The sequence below is a fragment of the Eleutherodactylus coqui genome, chromosome 13, assembly GCF_035609145.1.
Source record: "Eleutherodactylus coqui strain aEleCoq1 chromosome 13, aEleCoq1.hap1, whole genome shotgun sequence".
Lineage (NCBI taxonomy): Eukaryota > Metazoa > Chordata > Amphibia > Anura > Eleutherodactylidae > Eleutherodactylus > Eleutherodactylus coqui.
This window is the reverse complement of record NC_089849.1, coordinates 87,379,981-87,400,965: the sequence shown is the minus strand read 5'-3', so window position 1 is coordinate 87,400,965 and position 20,985 is coordinate 87,379,981. Positions and strand designations below refer to the sequence as shown.

General features: G+C 44.5%; 1 protein-coding gene across 5 annotated transcripts in view; it reads left to right on the top strand.

Moving 5' to 3' along the window:
* The window catches only part of LOC136588706 (calcium-binding protein 2-like), a 58,175-nt gene that overhangs the window by 20,096 nt on the left and 17,094 nt on the right, over positions 1-20,985 (top strand). For 2 of the 5 annotated variants that reach the window (XM_066588120.1, XM_066588119.1), the window contains exons 1-2: positions 10,266-10,323; positions 15,381-15,545. The exons of 1 other annotated variant lie outside the window; for it this stretch is intronic. In XM_066588120.1, coding sequence (XP_066444217.1) covers positions 15,429-15,545 — 117 coding nt within the window. In that variant the 5' untranslated portion in view covers positions 10,266-10,323; positions 15,381-15,428. Of the gene's footprint in view, positions 1-10,265; positions 10,324-10,451; positions 10,518-15,380; positions 15,546-20,985 lie in introns of those variants that run through there. 2 more of the 5 variants (XM_066588122.1, XM_066588121.1) reach the window with 2 other exon arrangements.

Genomic DNA, 20,985 nt, shown 5'->3' with positions numbered 1-20,985 from the left:
TTAACATATGTGCAAGTTCTGTGTTCATCCATCCTGGTCTCTTTAAATGCTTCCCCTTCTTCCTTCTTTTAGGGATTGTTAACGATTGTGCTTTGAGAATTCTTTTTTGCAATATTTCCCAACCTTCTTGGAAATTTTTGTCCTTAAGCACATCCAGCCATTGGATTCTCCCTATCCTCTTTCTGAGTCAAACGGGCAGGAATTGGTAGACTCCCATTCACCCAATATGTGCACAACTCATGCGGAGATGGGAGCTGGGAACCCACACTGGCTCTGGGCCCACCGGAGGTTCGCCTGTTCCCCCATGGGCCAGGCCGAGCACGTATTTGGGTCAATAAGCTTACTACAATTCCTTCAGTACTCGCAAATTACGGATAAATTCTGTAATTCACTACTCTATAGAGACATATAGGAGTGGATGATGGGGCGAGTCCGGACCAGTTAAAGACTTTTTTTCACAAAGAAAAACCCTTTTTTAATGAAAAAAAAAGAAGGTGATTTGGTTTCTCAGAGACCAACTGTTATTGACGGGTACTTGGCTGCAAGCGTATAGATATGAGCAAACCTTATAAATAAGGGCTTCTGCACACGGAGAATAGAACCCATTGATTGCAATGGGTTCTCTCTCATAAGCGCGTTTTGCGCAGTGGAACTGCCATAGATGTCTATGGCAGGTTCGAAAATATACAAGGGGTGGGGGTGGGGCGCTGCGCAAAACGCAGGCAAAAGAGCATAGCTGGACCTCATTAGACTTTATTAGAAATTTCTGGTTATAGTCTTCTTCAAACCTCGCTCATGCACAAATATACTGCACACACGCTCATGTGAAGCAACCCTAAGGGCTAAAACAGATGAACCTTGTTCATGCACAAATACGCTACGTAGAAGTGAGCGTATTTGCTCATGCGCTTCTCTGTTTTACAACTAAGGGTTTCTTCACATGGAAGTGATTTAGTCCTGTTAAGCAGCTGTGATGATCACGCCCACCTAATGGCACGAAGCAGGACCATTGGTTTCAATGGTTTTGTTTTCATTAGCAGTATTCTCGCTCGTTAATAATACATGTGAGAAAAGATAGGACTTGCCCTATATATTCCACACGTAGTTAATACTAGGGTAGGGCTTATCTTCCCGCTATGGTGCAGAGTTTGAACGGCTCGATAAAAAAAAGTGAAAATTCCGTTACTGACCAGTTCAATTAATATCTACAAAATTGAGCAGCGGGACCGTTATGAGACTAAAAAGTCTTCTCCTTGCGCTGCCGATGGTGTGTGCATGTTACAGGATCTGCTTTCAGTTTGTCAGGCTCCGGTGCCCTCTAGTGGTCGACTCATGAATCTTCTTTCGATCTCACGCAGTACCGGCCTGTTTATCCTTGTACTTTTTGTTCTTGCTGGGTTCTTATGATAGGCTGGATTGCCTTTCCTGTCGAAACACTGTTTGTTCTTTTTTTCCATATGCATCTGTTATGGCCTCACGCACGTCTAAGGGGCAAAGTCTTTGTCGCAAAATCCGTCAAAAAAGTTAGAAAAAAAAAAAGTTTTTTTCTGGTAAAATGGCAGATACAACTGCAGACAGCTGACAGACTAAATTACCGTGTTCGTCAGATGATGGATCTGTTACAGCTATGAACTTCGTTTTCTTGCCCCTGTGACAGAAAAGACCAATGGAATTTATTGCGCAGATGTGGACGAAGCCTGACAGAAGTCGAGGTTTACAATGGGGCTTCCCAAAAATATATGTATGGCTCCGGTATGAGACAATGTGAAACAGCTGCTCCAAGTCTGTATAGTATTCTTTATAGCAGTGATGGTGAACCTTTTAGAGACCGAGTGCCCAAACTGCAACCCAAAACCCACTTATTTACTGCAAAGTGCCAACATGTCAGGGGGCGGGGCTTATCACAAGGTATGATTTTACCTCCGTCATTCTAAAAAAGACAGAGCCGCTTCAAAATAGACAGCGTGCAGATTTTTACTGCTTTTTGGATGCGGAAAAACTGCAGAACGTCCTCAGCGGAAATTTCTGTGGAAAATTCTGCAGCATTTCCACATCCAAAAAGCAGTCAAAATCTGCATGCTGTATTTTGAAACAGCCCTGCCCATTTCCGCCACATGTAAACATACCCCAGCGATAATAGCGACACCCCACAGCAGCACCCAACGTAATAGTGACCCCCTCAGGGTGACCCACAGTGCAATAGGGCCCCTCCACCCCACCCCTCAGGGGGTCAAAATTAAATGCATACTCATCTGGTGTGGTGTTGCCACCGGCGCTCAGTGTCCTGGTGCCACTGGCGTTCCCCTCAGCGAGTTTGGTCCTGCCATGCTGTATGTGCTTCTGCCGCTGCTCCAGCCTTTTGCAATGTCTCAGCTGACTACGCTTCCTCTCCTCAGGCCACACACGCCCCCAGCGAGCTGGGGCATGACTACATGTTAAATTCATGTATTATGTCGCCACCCCTAACTCCTGGTGATGGCATAATACAAGAATACTGACATCGGGAGGGGGAAGGAAGATCCCGGCTGCACACGGATGTCAGTGTGCGCTGGGATCAGCGCCACTAGCTACACAGCTGAGTGAATGCCTGCAGGGGAGCCGCGGCCCCTGCAAGCATTCACAAGTGGTGAGCAGCTGACGGCGACGCGTGCCAGCTGGGAGGGCTCTGAGTGCCGCCTCTGGCACGCGTGCCATAGGTTCGCCACCACTGCTTTATAGCTTAACCATAAGGCTAGTTTCACACAGGCGATCGCGATATCACTGCGAGAAAATCGCTGCAATTTTGTGCCTTTTTTCCTGCGATTTTTGAGCATCAGCCCTGCTTTTTCTCACAAAAACATCACTGCCGCTTGCGATTTTTTTCCCGCGTTTCTTTTGCGTGATTTTTTAGCACGAAAATCAATAGGACTTTCTAATGTTAAAAATGCATCGCATAAGACAAAAATCTTTGCGATGCAATAAAAAGGAGACTCCATATGGGAAGCATGGGAGATAATAGAATGCAAAACGCAGAAATATTGCATGAGTGAAGGAAACCATTAAATCTGATTGGTTTCATAATTCTGCGTTTTTACTCACTCTTGCACTGTGCAAAAATCACACGATATTATCGCCCGCGTGAAACCACCCTGAAGGAGTTTTTCACACAGGCGATAAAATCACGCAATTTTACCACAATGTGATAGCGCGAGGAGCAGCATGTATGTGAAGTCCGTGCTTTGCTATGGGTTCCTTCACAGTAGAAATGTTTTCTCTGGTGCTATCTTGCGAGAGAAAAAAATTGCGGCATGCTTTATTTTGCCGCAATGTGGGATTTTTTTGTAGCCTATGTTTCCCTATGGAACCTCCTTGTTTATCCCATCGCACGAACTTGCGACTTTTATGCGATGCAATGCGCGCACAATTTTATTGCTCAATTTTATCGCACGCGGACCCGATGTGAGATTTTTCTCACAAAAAAACTGTGATATCGCTGAAAAATTGCAGGAACAAAGACTCAATTTTGCAGTGATTTTCTTGCAGCAAAATTGCTGTCGCCCATATGAAAGAGGCCTGAGGGTGGATTCACACGTGCGTGTTTTTGTGCATGCATACACACGCACAAAAACACGCTTGTATTTACAACATTGGTATTTACACCCTGTGGTGTGTTTACATGTCCATGCTTTACAGGCGTGTGCCTGCAAAGATAGGACATGTGTGCACCATTGGGAATGCATGCATTGTCTTCAATAGAGTCGCGGCTGCTACTGGTGGCTCCATTGAAAACAATGCTCTGCCGGCCCCCTGCATTCTTTTTCAGGGAAGGGCTTTACATATAAGCTCTTCCCTGAAAAAGAAAAATTTTAGTGCAAAAAAACCCCCAAAAAAAACTTACCTGTCCGCCGCTGCCGTGACCCCTGTGGGCGTGAAGAACACATCTGCTGCACGCGGCAGATGTTTCCTTCACCCCCGCTAGTTAAAAGAATTCCCTGCTGCAGCAGAGGAATTCTTCAATCCTCAACCGCAGCTGTCACACATGACAGCTGCGGTAGAGAATCCTGCTGCCGGCATCCCCCTCAATGGCTTTTCAGCCAATCACAATCAGAGCTACCAGCAGGCACGGATTTTAAATCCCTGGCTGCTGATAGTTCAGAACTACAGAGCCGGGCACAGCTGCAGAAGCCGCGGCTGAGCCCCGGCAGGTGAGTATCCTTATTTTTTTTTTCACACTATTTTGAAAGGCTTTTCAGGGAAGGGATTATGAAGCCCTTCCCTGAAAAGCCATTGACGGCTGCCGGGGCTCAGCGGCGACTTCTGCCGCTGTCCCCGGCTCTATAGTTCTCAGCGGCCTGCTGGTAGCTCTGATTGTGATTGGCTGAAGCACTTCATTAATCAAAGGAATCGATTTCACCATGGCACACGCATCAGACCCCAGCATAGTACTGACAATCTCTTTAATTGTGGGTAACACAAGTGTTTCCCCAATAGTATGTGATTTGCCACAATGCGCTATTAATAAAGAGACTTTCTAGGTAGCAAGGAGGCCTTTGTCAGCATTGAGAGCAGATTTTCCAAGTAGCTTGCCTACAGTGCTGCGGTTCTCAAACTGTGACTCGATTGGAAAAATGAAATAGGCTTAACCACTTTGTCTGAATGCATTTTGCAAGGTGATCACTCAGTCTCAAAGGCTTCATAGCTTCATTCAAAAATGCCTTTTCACAAACGAGGCACAAGGGAAGCTGTCCGTTTGTAGGAGAAGGGAGGAATCCGTATTTCAAGTACCTGAATATTGACAGCATTTCTTCTTCTCAGCCATTTCTATGTAGTATGCTTCAAGAATGCACTGCTTATGTCAATCTATCATATCATGATGTATGACTTTCATAACTCCATGACTCCGCTACAGATCAATCATACTGGATAACCTAAAGAACAACCTAACCTGCTGTATTCCATAATGCCGCTGATTGGCTGGAACTTTCAATTGTGTGGGTCTCTGGGAGTTGTTTATATCAGTGTTCTGAAAAGACACTTGGCATCCACTAAGACTACAACTCCCAGAGACCCACACAAGTGAAAGTTTGAAGCAGTTCCAGCCAATCAGCGGCATTATGGAATACAGTGGGTTAGGCTGTCCTGTGGGCTATCCAGTGTTATGAAATGTGAATGATCTGTAGCGGAGTCATGGAGTTTTAAAAGTCATACATTATATGATTGAGGCTGCACATAACTCCCATTACATGGAAGTGATTCATATGGAAATAATTGCCTCGGTTTTGGTCAGTTTCGGATTTCACCGATTGTTTTCCGACGGATTATTGACAAACACCGAGGTATCACTACAGATTTTTAGAAAAATTTAGTTACTAGATGAAGAAAATCAACAAAGCAAACACAAAACGCCCCCTCCTACCGCCCCTTTTATGTTCCAACGCCCCCGCCGATCCTTTTCGTTCCACCGCCTACTTGAGAAGTAAAAACGCCCCCCCCCCCCCCGCCCCTTCCCAGGGGGCAATAACGCCCACGTTGAGAACCACTGGTTTAAAAGGACTCTTAGATGTACTCAATAAATCTGTATTTTTCACATGGCTTGATTTATGGGCATGGTTCAATTCTGGACTCCAGACTATTCATGTTAGTAAGTGTGCATAAAATTTATTACACCCGTTTTAAAGTGGGGACGTTACTCCTATCTCGAAGGCGGGGTAAGTGGCTAAATAAAGTGAGTAGTCTATGGTGTAGATGCCATAAGTGAACAGCACACCATATGTTTTCGCTTTCTCTGATTCCGCCAACCTGTTACCAACCCAGATCTATTTGACTATGAAGACATTTACTGTATTACCTGTCATGTGCAGCCTGCCCACTGGTTTGGGACTATCCGGGGAACTATGACCCCAGAATGCTACCACTAAAATCTATACCTTCCTGCAGTGATTAAGCGGGTTGTCCGGGATTTTTACTGTTGATGACTTATCCTCAGGATAGGCCATGAATAGTTGATTGGCGGGGATCCACTGCTTGGGATCCCCACCAATTAGCTGAAAAACCCTGAACCCTGAGTCTAGACTTGATCCTGTGCTGCATACTTGGCTTTGCTGATTCTGTGCTGTACTACATCCTGTCATTGCCTCTGAGACCCAAGTTTCTGACTACGCTAGCTGGGGGATGTCCAGCTTCAAGGGGTTGTCCAGTCTAGAAAGGACATTTCATATTCTCTATTAGGGGAGTCTGCGTTGATATCAAGAATCCTCTGTAAATATCTGGTCAGGTCTGAAATTGGTTATAAAGACTGTCTCTCTCTGCAGGGCCTGTCCTGTCATGCATGAAAATTGTTTGATTTGAATGGGCACTTTGTAATACTGAATTTCACCTGTGGTGGCGCTGCAGGGAAAATGAACACTTACTACCAGGTTTCTACACAGATATAAGCTACACAGATATCAGATATAATTGAGGGTTCCAAAAGGGGGCATTTTTTGATAAACATATTGTAAATGAATCATTCTTACAAGTAGGAGGCCTTCAGACAACATTCACATATCATCTATGCTGTTAACATGTTACTTGGCCACAGCGGCTAATTGTGAGCCACAGAGGTGACGTCACTACGGGTGATCAACTGCTGTGGTGTGCTGATGTGTTGTCCATATGAAGAAGAGGGTGAAGTTCCGCAGGAACTAGTTTAGGGTTCCCTTGTGTGAAGTAGTTGGGAAACCACTGGCCTAGCACATTTGTATTTTATGCCAAGTACCATCTACTAGGGCAAACCATGTTAGATGGAGGCTTTCCATGCAGCACTGAGTGTGGTGCATTAGTAATATATAACACTTCTGGTAACTGAAGACAAAATACTAAACTGCTGGACTGTGTGGTGGTCAGTGCTAGAAAACAGACTTTGCACATGGCTATTTCCACACAACCATACAGTGATCCCTTTATGCCCACTCTCTCCCCTCCCCAATTCCCCTCACACACAGTGCTTTAGATCGGATTAGATTGCCAGGGATTAGTAGATTAGAAAATAGAAATATTTCTTTAATTCCCTCAGAAATCACTGAGGGTTTTTTTGCTGTCTCTCCAACTGTGTGTTGTCATTCATGTAAAACCATCTTCACATTCATACAGTAGTGATTTACACTGGGAGCATCCTGCTTAATTCCCTTATCTGTTCCCTATCTATCTCTTATCTATCTCATCTATCTATATGTCTATTTCATATCTATCATTCTATATATCTCATATCTATCTATCTATCTCCTACCTATCTATCTTTCTATCCATTTATCTTAGATAGATATGAGATAGAAAAATAGATTTATAGATAGAAAGATACGAGATAGATGGATATTAGATATATAAATAGATACGAGATAGATAAATGAATAGATATGAGATAAATAGATGAATATAGATAAATGGAAGAATAAATAGATATGAGATAGATAGATACATATGAGCTAAATGGATGGAAAGATAGATAAATAGATGGATAAATAGAAGATAAATGGATGGATAGATAGACAAATATGAGACTGATGGATAGATAGATGGATAGGTAAATATGGGATAAATGGATGCAAAGATAGCTAAATAGATTGTAGATAGATAGATATGATATAGATAGATAAATAGATGTTAGATAGATAGCAAGATAAATAGATATTAGATAGATAAATATGAGATAAATGGATGGATAGGCGATAAAAGGATGGATAGAAAGATCGATAGGACATAGAAAGCTATGAGATAATTGGATATGCGATAGATAGATAGATAGATAGATAGATATGGAATAAATTGATGCAAAGATAGATAAATAGATATTAGATAGATATGAGATAGATAGATACTGTAGATAGATAAATAGATAGATAGATAGATAGATAGATATTAGATAGATAGATACTGTAGATAGATAAATAGATATTACATAGATAGGAGATAAAAGGATGGATAGAAAGATCGATATGTGATAGATAGAGAGATATGAGATAGATAGACAGATAGATAAATATGAGCTAGATAGATAGATATGAGATAGACAAACAGATTCATCTTTCTAATATCTATTTCATATCCATCTTATCTTATATCTATCTATCTTGTATATCATATGTATCTGTTTCATAGCTAACTATATTTCATTTATATCATATATGTATATGATATAAATGAAATATAGATAGATAGCTAATATATCTGTATTCCATATCTACGGTAACTATTATCTAACCAGTTCTCTACTTTCCTATATCTACAGTATGTAATCACTCCTTTCACATTTTCTGACTACAATGTTTTGCTACCCCTACATTGCCATCTTCTGCGTCTACATGACCTCCTTTTCTTTTTTACAAAGCCTGCCATGCCCATAACATTGTTATCTCTCCAATTTTCACACCTCTTTTCTCCTAGAGAAACAAAATTATGTCCAGTTTAGAATCCAGTATCTGGGAGACATCGGGGCAGTCAGGCTCATACATATTACAAAACAGGGGGAACAGATGCAAAAAAACAGAGATACAAAAACAATGGTTACATGAAGTAATCAATTGATGGAAACAATAGGGGTGAGGGTCCTTCTCTAATGAGCTTACATACTATAAATAATGGGGTGATACAGAAGGTAAATGGGCTGGCGGTGTGCACGGTATGGCGAGGTGGAGAGTGAGGGATACTATACACATAGACAATAGTTAGACATAAGCCGTAAAGTGGCTGAATTGGTATGACTGCAGGGGGCGGTTGATGGTGGCTAGCAGGGATTGCAGTCAGTAGGACAGGGAGCATGTTATCAGACAGAGCAAAGAGAGGGTTGGTGAAGGAGATCTGGTATGCTTCCCTCCTTTTTAGAGCACGCCTGAAGTTTAGTGTGTCAGTGATTGCCCGGATAGTTTTGGGTAGCACATTCCAGAGGACTGGTGCTGCTCTGGAGAAGTCTTGGAGGCGGGAATGAGAGGTTCGAATTAAAGGGGTGCTTAATCTGATTTCGTTAGCAGAGCGGAGGGAGCAAACTGGGTGGTGGATTGAGATGAGGGAAGCAATGTATGGCAGCGCAGTGCTGTGGATGAGGGTGGTGAGTTTGAATTCAATTCTATATTTGACGGACAGCCAGTGTAGTGACCGGCACAGGGCAGAAGCATCTGAGTAGCAGCTGGACAGGAAGATGAGCCTGTCTGTCGCATTCAGGATGGATTGGAGAGGGGCAAGTCTGGCGCGAGGGAGGCTAATCAGCAGCCAGTTGCAATAATCGAGCCGAGACTGCATGAGGGCAACAGTGAGCTTTTTAGCGAGTCCACTGTGAAGAAAGGACGGATTCCTGTGATATTCTTGAGGTGCAGGTGACGCATTTAGGCCAGAGATTGGATGTCGGGGGTAAAGCAGAGATCAGAGTCGAATATAACCCCAAAACAGCGGGTGTGCTGTCTGTGAGTTATGGTGGTGCCACACACTGAGATGGAAATGTCAGGATGAGGTCGTTTGGTAGAGGACGAAAACAGGAGTAGGTCAGTTTTTGAGAGGTTGAGTTTTCGGTAGAGAGAGAATATAGTGTTAGAGACAGCTGACAGACAGTCGGTGAAGTTCTGGAGGAATGTTGCTGTGATGTCACGGGAAGAGGTGTATAACTGGGTGTCGTCAGCGTAGAGATGGTTCTGAAAGCCAAATCTGCTGATGGTCTGTCCAATAGGGGCTGTGTGGATGGAGAAGAGGAGGGGGCCGAGGACCAGGCCTTGGGGGATCCCAACAGCAAGGAGAAGAGGAGGGGAGGTAGAGCCAGCAAAGGAGATGCTAAGGAGCAGTCAGAAAGGTAGGAGGAGAACCAGGAGAGGGCAGTGTCCTTTAGTCCGATGGAGCGAAGCATACTGAGGAGGAGTTTGTAGTCAACAGTGTCAAATGCTGAGGAGAGATCGAGATGGATCAGTAGGGAGTAGTCGCCCCTTGATTTGGCTGTCAGGAGGTCATTTGACACTTTTGTAAGGGAGGTAGAAATGTCTTATAGCCAGTATAAAATACTTCGTAGGGGCTCTAAATGAGAAGACCCCCTCCCAAATCCACAAATCCTAAACTGTGATCACATAGCCGAGTCTTAAGATCCAGGCCCGCGGAGGTTAGGCAAATATATATGTTCTCTGTATTTGTCACTATCCTCCTTGTATGTGCTTGATAAAGGAGGCTCCCTGTCCTCCGAAACACGTTGTACCCATCTTTTTATATGGACTCTGAATAAATTGACTTTACCTAATCTCCGTGGGCCCAGATCGTAAGACGCAGCTATGTGTTTACATATGGCATACCCACTTTTAGGATGGGTCCTCCCATTTGGAGCCCCCCTATGAAGTAAGTTCTCTCTATTTTATACTGGCTATAAAACATTTCTACTCTGATCCTACTCCTAGGAGTGCTGGGATTTATTTTATTGATGGTTTTGCTCTAGTTAGCTGGGGCTTTGAGAGAACAATGGCCCCCTAATACAGTAGTACCCCAAAGATTCTGCAGAAGACAATCCCATTCGGAGCTGACAGTCTATGATGGTATGTTCTGTAGAGATGGTACTCCATTATTTCTTATGATCGGCCAAAAGAACCTCAGCCCGACACAGATTTTCTTACTGCTTTGCTCAATTTACAGATTTTGTGCCATTACTGAAATTCCGCCTGAATATTTCGCTCTCTCCTCTTCTGTCCTACCCTCCTCTCACATGGCTTTCTCTCTCATTGAAATCTTTAATCCCTGGCAGCAGATTTATCCTCCTCATAACTCATCAGAGACAGAAATACACAGCCTGATATATCCACATCCATATATTATTATACTCAGGGACCTTTTCACAAAGACACAACCAGCTACATATTGATACACATATATATATATGCATCCATGGCTTGAGGTGCAGTGACAACTAAAGCAGAGAATGAAACCAACGAAATTACAGACGAGAGATGGGGAACTGCACTAAAAGTCAGCGGAAGAAAACAAGCCAGGTATGAGAGGACGGGCAATGGGAAAAACACAAAAGGGGCTTGGCGGTAGACTGTGTGTCGGGGGAGGTTGGTGAACTTGGTGAGAGAATGAAGTGAGAAGATAGGATTGTGTCTCTGACATGCATGGGTACCATAGACAGGACTGTCCACAATGTTGGCAGGCAGCTTGTAGTCTGTTGGTGGGCTGACAGAGTAGAGGCAGGGAATTTCTATTTCCCCCTGCTGCTATGAAGCCGTATTGGAATTTTCTCATAGTTTTATGGATTTTCCTACCATAGACTTTATGAGCTTGCCCCTATAGATTGAGTAAACAGAAAACGCCACCTCTTCATTCCATTTCTGTCTCAATGCTATGGGCGTCCCACCAGCAGAACTGGGATCAAGAGATGGCCAATAGTTGGAGTGTCGGAGATGGACACCCCATTTATCAGACATTCAGGACATAGCATATCCTTTGGGTATGCCATACATGTCATTGGAGGAAAATAACCATTAGGCTGGGTTCACACGTGGTGGTATTGCCGCGGAATGTCCGTGCAGAAATTCCGCCCGCGTTTTTGATCCCAGGATTACCCAGCAAAGTGGACGTGATTTGCAAAAATCTCGTCCACACCGCGGCCAAGCCGCGCTGAAATTGCCATGCAGCATTTCAATTCTTTCTCAGTCTCCGCAGCGGCCTCTCTCCTCTCTATGGGGAAAGAAAGCTGCAGTGGAATGCCAATGGCGTAGCCGCTCCAAAATCCACGGCTAAAGGCTGCGGGTTTTTCAAGCTGTGCTTATCCTGCGGTTTTTCTATGCGGTCATTTTTTCTAGATTTCCGCGGGATTTCGGTCCTGTGTAAACCCAGCCCTAGGGGTAAATTTGACAATACCCTTACAACAGACAACTGGTTTAAAGGTGGTTTTAGACGGAACGATTATCATTCAAAACATCATTCAAATGAGTGAAAGTGAATGATAATCATTTAGTCAGAATGCGAGCCATCGACCGAACAACGAATGGTAATTGTTCGCTTTTCACGCGTTCATTTTATGCAGCCTAAAAATCATCGTTGGCTCGTTCACTAATCGTTCAATTCAAACAGAAATCGTTCATTCATTTTCATTCACTAATACAGCAATTGTGAAGAACTGAATGATTCTGAACGATTTGATTGAGACAATGATGTGTCTGCCTGCCTTACAACAAATCAGTTAGTCTAAAATAACCTGAGCGTACACGGCCGAAAGCGTAAAACGCAGCGGGGCTCAGCTGTGAAGCTGGCTGTGACCCTGTGTACGGTCGTGTATGGCGTCAAAATTGTACTGTACGTGACCGCGTACTCACACAAGCGGTCATGCGCACTACACCTGATTTGTTTTTTATTAGTTTATATTTCTGGTGCCGTCGCTTAGCGATGACACGTATAATGTAATTGCGTATAGGCTGCATGTATGTACGCGACAATAGCGAACAATGGTCCCTATTTCACATATATACATGGTAACATAGAACATTCTGCGTTCTATTTTATGCTCACAGATTACGCAATTCCAACACGCTAATGTAAGAGGGACTACGTAAGGCAATGTAATGGATTGCCTGCGAGTTACAGCGTATCGCACGGGCTTACAGAGCCCGCGTAATACGCAGTTCCCATGTGGGCATGTGAGCCTGGCCTTAGTCATTTTTAACTTGCTTGAGAAATTAATAATTGTGTGCCAGATTATAGAAAATTGTTTACCACGTGTCCCGTAGTACCATTGGGTGCTGTTGGGGCTAGGGCCACACCACTCTTACGATCAATGTGTGGAGAATGGGAAATGATCCAAATGTACAAGTTTAATGTGTCTACCATGTAACATTAGCCCCGGGCATGCAAAGAGTGTTTACAAACTGTCATCTGTCTGCGAAGAAACAATCAATCAAGAACAACCTAAAAAACTCAGTACAACTAATAGAAATGCTTTCTGCAAATTCAACACAAAACGGCACTTTTATTAATGACTACATTAGTGTTAGAATTATTCCCCCCCCCTTTGTGACCGGCGTCTTTAGTACTCAGTAGAGACCCTTCAGCTGTTCTGAGCGGCTGCAGATGTGATGTATAACCGGACTGCAGCTCCTGAGGAGTCTTCACCCGTTCCTCATGGACAGCGGCCTCCAGGGCAATAATATCCTTCGGTTTGTTTGCTGCAGCCTCATTCACATCCCACCAAAGATTGTCTCAGGGGTTCAAGTCAGGTGACTGACGGCCCCTCCGGAATCTTATTTACCTCTTGATGTCCTGTTGCCAGATCCAATAATGTCTAAGCTTCAGCTTCCTCACAACAGACATAACGTCTTGCCTTCCAGACACTACAAGTTTCCAGTGCCAGAGGAAGCAAAGAAGCCCCAGGCCATCAGCAAGCCACCGCCATACTTTAGGCAGGGTGTTCCTTAAAGCATTTGCTTCATTCCTCCTCCTCCAGACTTACCACTGATCCATAGGCCTGAAAAGTTCTACTTTTGTTCCATTGCTTTACAGAACAGAATCCCCAAACTTCTGTGACCTATTTATCTGGTTTTGATCATATTGGCACTGACTGTTCTTGTCTTTTGGGTCGGTAGAGGTGACGTCTTGGAGTTCGGTAATGAAGACCTTCAGCATTTAGTATGCTCCTTACTGCGCAAATGGAAACCTCACTACTTGCTGTCACCAAATGTTACTGCAGGTCTTTTGCAGTAACTCAAGGGTTTTTGACCACCGGCCTCCTCAGGAATCTGGTGGCAGCAGGTGATGGCTTCCTCTCCCTGCCACATGCAGGTCATGTAGCCAATGTTCCTTTAACTTTGAGCTTGCAAACTCTAATTCCAATTGTATATGTAGTAACATTCAATGATCTTCCTATTTTTATTTCTATCCTTTTTCTTGTTTGTACTAGGTAATGGTCTCTTCTCTTAACTTTTTGGATTTCTCTTGACTTAAGGTGCATTTACACACACAGATGATCGCTCAAAATTTATCAGAAACTGACAGTTCTGAGCGATCATTTTGCATAGGTACTAATAGGCTAATCAGCCCTTTAGTACTTCATTGCATGTATTTACAGAACAGCAGGTGGTCTGTTCTCTAAATACGTTGCTATTGTTCTCCAGCGGGACAGCAGCTGTTAAAGAATGTTACCAGCGCTGCCTGCGGAGAACTCAGCATGCGGTCCCTCTTATCAGGGACGAGAATTTCATGCTGACCTGAAGTCAGTGATGGACGAAAAGTGCATGGTAAGTGCACGATGGGCACACATTTACACACAACCATATCACTCAAAAGATGGCTTTTGAGCGAATTTTGAGCGATAATCGTTGTGTAAAAGGGCCTTTAGCCATATTTTTAATATGCAATCAAATTCAGAGTCAACAAAGCCCTCACCAGTTGAGATAGTTGATGTGTTTTATTTCAAGCACATCTGATGCAATCTATGAAGCCCTTGATTAGTTGCATCAGGTGTGCTTGAGACAAGACCTGCTTTGCAAATATGTTCTCTTATGAATTCTGTTCATGGGGTTGAATAATTTCGAGACTGCAATAGTCATCAATTGTGGCATTTGTGTTAAATTTGGAGACACCACTTGATATATTAGTTGTATTGAGCAATTTAAATTGTTTTTTTGTTTTTTTTTACAAACAGTTGAAAGTTTATAAATTTGGCAAATAAGCCTAATTTGCAATGGATGATCAATAATTGTGATCGCAGCGGTAACTAAATAAGGTATACTTCTGCCTGAGAATTGTGAACATCATTTTCAAGTAGCAATGAGCAGGAAGAGCCTATTTTTTACTTGCCAAACGAAAAGTGTACTTTTGGTATAACTTTTTCTAGTATAGATCAGACTACATTATTTGCCAACGGAGTCTATTGGAATTGGTTTTCATGTGTAAACTGATCTATCATAGCTGTTATGGGGCCGTTATGAACATAAACAATGATACTACCCTGCATAGAGCCTTACAGTCTTTCTTACGGCCAGCTAACTTTCATCAGCTTAAAGGGGTATTCCCATGTCAACACTTCCTGGCTGAGATCAGAAACCCACAGCTGGATTCCCAAACACCTCACCGGGCGTTACAGAAACAGCTGAATGAGGCAGCCTTATACTGGGTCCGTAATTCCCATTGAAGTGGATGGGAGTAACGCAAGCAGCCTATCAGCCTATGTGCTAAACGTTTTTCACAACACCCATTCACTTCAATGGGAGTTACGAAAATGGAGTAAGGCTGCCGCACTTGACTATTTCTGTAATACCCAGTGAGGTGGTTGGGAATCCAGCCGCGGGTTTCTGATCTCAGCCAGTAAGTGCTGACATGGGACAACCCCTTTAAGGACCTTATCAAATGGGTTAAAGGTGCTTCAAGTAAGTTTTACACTGCAACTGATTTCCTTTCTCTCTCATCAGGATGGGAAACATTCCCACTTGCAGCTTGCTCCTCTTTCTCCCTGTGACATGGGTTCAGGGATTGCTGACAGCTGGCCACGGCCCCTGCAGAGCTTTGCGGCACTGCAGAGCCTCGCTGGGACAGCCTGCATCTTTCTGCGGCACAGCATCGCTATCACCCAGATCGTATGTATTAATGATATGTGTTAAAGAATTGTTATGTGAGGGAGATACAAAGTCAACATGAACTATAGATATATCCAAATCAGGAGTGTAACTGGGGGGTCCGACAGGGCACAGCTGCCAGGGAAGGTGCTAGTAAGCGTTCCTCAGCCTTGCCCACAGTATTTTGATATATGGCTAGCTCTGCGAACTAAAGGAGAGCCTAGCTACAACTCTTCTCTACACATCAGTAGAAATGTTTCTTCCTAATTAAGGCTATCACTGTGTAATGTGTCCCCAATTTTGGTGGTGGGTTTTGCCACCCAAGACAGAAGGGCTTGGTGGTTTATTCTACTGGATACGTATGTACGGATTCCAACGTACAAAGCTGAGATCCTGCTGCTCTGTCCAAAGAACTTCCATCCATTACGGCAACCTGCTATCATGCTACACTAGTCCAGAGAGAAGCTAAACCACCCTATGAAGTAGTAGCCAATGTAGAGGCCAGCAACTCATCTCCAGTAGTCTAGTGTTCAGAATTACTTATATTTTTAAGAAAAGCAGTCAGAACCCCTTGAAACTCTTTTAGCAAATAAACCATACCAACAACCTGTGAGAGAGTTCTATACTGTGACTGCTCTTATAGTTAAAGGGGTATTCCGGGCCCAAAATGGAAATTCTGAAAATGCTAAAATTTAGGAGGTCCAGCTAAGTAGCAGCAACCTTTTATCTGCCGCTCTGGACCTTATTCTGTATCCTGTGTTTACAAACATCACTTCCTCAGTAAACACAACAACAGACTGTTACCTACAACTCCCAGCATGCATAGAGCTTGCCTCCCAGCCAGTGCTGTAGCTCCGCCCCCAGCTCACAGGTCCTACAACTTACCAGCACCAACTTCTCTCCCACTCAGAGTGCCAGAGAAAGCTGCTGCAGCAGACAGACCGGACCGCCCGGCACTCTGAACTGCACACGAGCAATAAAGCACAATGTTTCACCTCTGTTCTCCCATCATGCATTGCTCACATGATGTTGCAGGCTATGCGCCAGGGATAAAGTAGCAAATGTGGACAAGATGTCAGAGATGGGGAGATATTTTTCAGGCGGAGGGTCATGTAAAATAGATAGAAAATGAAGAAAGTAGCTCGACCGGGTATAGTTAAACTATTATAGAATGACACATTTTGATGATGTACATTAGATTTAAAAATATTTGTCCATACTCGGAATACCCCTTTAAGAACCTTTTTCTATTATAGAAATTGTATCTCTTCTAGAAATAGGGGTTGCCCCGTGTTATAGTTACATTTCTAGATATTAAAAGGCCTTTAGACAGATTACTTTACTGACTGATTCTCACTAAATGGACCCCAATCTCACTGAGCGCTCCACCAAATGTTCTACACTTTAATAATATTAATCCACAACCATTATGTCATATGGAATGAAACTAAAAAATGTGTATGCAGTGAGTCGCCTCTGTGGCAACTGCAAGTGAACATAACCAGAAGAGAAGCAGTTTAGCACCAGCTACCCTTACCCCTTGGACCCCACAGCAATCACATGCTCTGCCTTTATAAGTACTCACCAAAGTTTTGCAAAGCTTCTGTCATCTGTTTTGTATAATGCTCCTGTCTATAAAGTTCCTGCCTCATCTATCCCTCTGCGCTGTGCGAAGAGAAGCTGTCCTGTGCCACAGACAGCTTCTCCTCTTCACTTCGCACCCACTCCTCACCAGACATGATGCCCTGTGTCAGTATCTTAGTCCATTGAGTGTAATATTCACAACCTGATGCACTGAGACATTGTCAAAATGCACTGGACCAGGTGGAACGGATGCAATGTGAAGAAGAGAAGCTGTCTGTAGCATAGGACAGCTTCTCCTTGCACAGCACCAAGGGAGAAAGGAGGCAGGAGCATAATGTAAAACAGATGACAAGAGCATTGTAAAACTATGGTGTAATCTGCACATAAATATAATGCAATAAAAGGTAGCCATTTATTTATAGACTCTTGTAAGTGAGCTGGAATGCCTGCAATACAGGTGACACTGCAGGGGAAGTTATGAAGGGACCTGTATATTCAGTTATACATCTAACTGAATACGGGTTTCTCTAGCACAGCTTTTTCCAGTAGTATAGCTGAATAGAGGTTCTCTAGTAAAAATGTGCATAATAGGTTGGGTTTCAACATATTTCAAAAACACTTTGAATTAACTATTTTGTGCATCTAAAAACGCTTGCAGAATATTAGCTTGCAGACTTACAATGAGCTTTCGCTGTAGCTATGGTCCAAAATCCCAGAGAAAGAGTGTGGTAGATTCAGCACTTCCCTGATTATTGTTACTCCTGTTCAATGGAAATCCAGGCACAGATGTAAAAGGGCCTTAGGCCACCTGCACACCGGCGGGTCAGTTTCGCATGCGGAATTACGAATTGGAGTTGGACCCACTGCCTGGCCGGTGACCCCAGTGCATCTCTCCGCCATCTTCTCCTCTGCTGCTGATGTGCCAGCTGACGTGTTGGCGCACATGTGCAGTACAGAGGGTACCACGCTGTCTCTATGGCGATGACGCGGCTGCCGCGACCATTCTGCAATGATGACTGCAGAATGGCCACGGGACGGACGGCTTCCATTGACTTCAATAGAAGCTGGCCATGCGTAGCCCGCACAAAATCGCAGCATGCTGCGATTTCTCCCCGCAGTCAATTTCCGCTCGTGGGCAGGGAATCTCGTATTGTCATTGCATGCTATGGGCTGGATTTGCTGCAGAATCTGAAGGCGAAATCCCGCTCTGGATTTCGCAATGCAAATCCGCCCGTGTGCAGGAGGCCTTGGAGAAAAATACCACTTTCTACACTCATCAGCCATTTTTTCTTCTACCCCTGTCCTGCACTGATCATGCACTCTGATGAAACACTTCTAAAATAAGTTGATACAAATTATCTCACTTGAGGGATCAGGTTCAATGCTGGCCATTGAAGTCTATGTAGTGGGAAAGCAACTGCAGAGTGGGAGAGAAACAGACACAAACAAACTCTGCTGCTGGCTCTTGTTAGTGTATTATTATCTCACCCCAGTGCTGGATTCACAGCTACACTTAGTACAGCTGTATATTCTCATTTGCTGCTGCTTTTGAGGGTGTGCTACAGAGATACAGGGGAGCAGCATCTCTCGTTCTCTGTGTGTGCTGTATATGGGGTACATCATAGCAGCATGTCTCCACCTATTAGCTCAGGAAAAACTGAGAATTTGAGATCAAGCCTGCAAAAAGGAAAACCTGTGAAGAATTCAATGTTCATACAAGTCATATGATCGAGCATTGCCCTTAGCGAGTACCTGCCCGCTCGGAAGACAAGGTTCGGCTACAAGGTTCGGCTCTCTCCCTCCACCCGCTCCCCCCTGCTCACTGCCGCAACTCATCTCTCACCCGCGCCGGGAGCCGAACCTTCTCTTCCGAGCGGGCAGGTACTCGCTAAGGACAATGCTCGATCGAGTAATTGTCCTTAGCGAGTATGCTCGCTCATCTCTAGTTATAACATTTCATTGTTTGCCTTCTATTTCATTTTCTTCTATATACACAGTAAAGAAGTGGTCTTTTTTCTCCTTCCACAATTCCTCTTAGATAATTTCTTTAAGAGGTAATACCTTTCCACTTTGTAGGGAATGTATCTAGCGCTGCACACTACAATAGTTTAGTATCACTCTTGTGTAGTTTTAAGATATAAAGATATTTGACAAACCCGGTGGATACATTATGAATGTTTTTCATGATCTAGATCAGGGGTGTCCAACTCATTTTCACAGAGGGCCACATCAGCCTTAGGCCTCCTTCACACGGGTGACAAAGTCGCGCGATTTTGTAGCATTGCTACAATGCCACAAATCGCATGTATGTGAAGCCCATGCTTTCCTATGGGTTCCTTCACACATGCGATGTTTTGTAGCATGCTACAAAATGACACACGAACCTCACAGGTCCGGCGATATGCACACGCGAGGTTTTGTAGCCCATGTTTCGCTATGGAGCCTTCCTTTCTGTTGCATCGCATCGCACAAAAACGCGGTTTTTCATGCGATGCGATGCAACTTTGACAGTAGCAAAAACTACTGTCAAAGCTATAATCTAAGACCTAAGGCCGCCTGCAGACGAGCGGGTCGGATCCGGCGGCGAGAATTCTCGCCGCGGGACCCGACCCAAACGCCTGCAGGGACGAGCGCGTATTCACCCGCGCCCGGCGGCCTCGGCTCTTTCATGTGCCAACTGCCGGACAGCCGACACATGCGCAGACCGGAGCTGGCGGCCGGGTGAATGACGTTTCTGTGCGAGGCTCTGCAAGCCACGCACAAAAATAGGACATGCCGCGGTTTGTTTGCCGCGCGAGATTTTGCGCGGCCGTCTGCATAGGAGTGCGTATTGTAATGCACTCCTATGCAGGCTTTCAGTGGCGGAAATCCCGCGGGAAATCCCGCCGCGGGATTTCCGCCCATGTGCAGGCGGCCTAACTGCAGGAAAAAAACCCACACATACATCACCTTAGATGAGCTGTCAGCCCGGCTGCAGCTTCTCCCCAGGTCTCGGCACTGATCTTCTTCTATTTTGGCCGGGGATTCAAAAATCCCCGCTTCCTGGAAGTGCTGGCTGTGATTGGCTGACACTTAGCCAATCACAGCAAGAGCTCGATGAATGGCAGTGATATAACCAATCCCAGCCATTCATCGAGCACTGGCTGTGATTGGCTAAGTGTCAGCCAATCACAGCCAGTGCTTCCAGCAGCTGGGGATTTTTCAATCCCCTGCAAGAAGATGAAGAAGAATATCAGTGCCGGGACCTGGGGAGAAGCTGCGGTGGCGCCCCTGATAGCGCGGAAGGGCTTATATTTCAAGCCCCCCCCCCCCCCCCCCGAAAATCCTCGCACGTGATGCTACAAAGTCGCACGATTTGTAGCATCACATGCGACTTTGTAGCGCTACAAAGTCGCGGTATTGCTGCGAGAAAATCGCAGCGATGTCGCACAGTGCAGCGATGCGATATCGCTGTGATTTTCTCACAGCGATGCGGTGTCGCCCTTATGGTCGCCTAACAAGATTGTAATTGTAAGCCTGTATAGTAATAGTGACCCCCCATAGTAGCAACACTAGAAATAGTAACCCCAGTAATAATAGTGACCCCCATAGTGGCCACAGTAGTAATAATAACCCCGGTTGTGGCCCCAGTAGTAATAGTGACCCCAATAATAAGAGTGACCCGTATAGTGGCCCAAGTAGTAATAGTGTCCGCAGTAATAGGAGTGACCCCTATATCGGCCTCAGTAGTAACAGTGGCCCCCATAGTGTCTCCAGTAGTAACAGTGACCCCCATAGTGGCTCCAGTAGTAATAGTGTCCCCTATATTGGCCTCAGTAATAATAATTGACCCCCATAGTGGCTCCAGTAGTAATAGTGTCCCCTATATTGGCTTCAG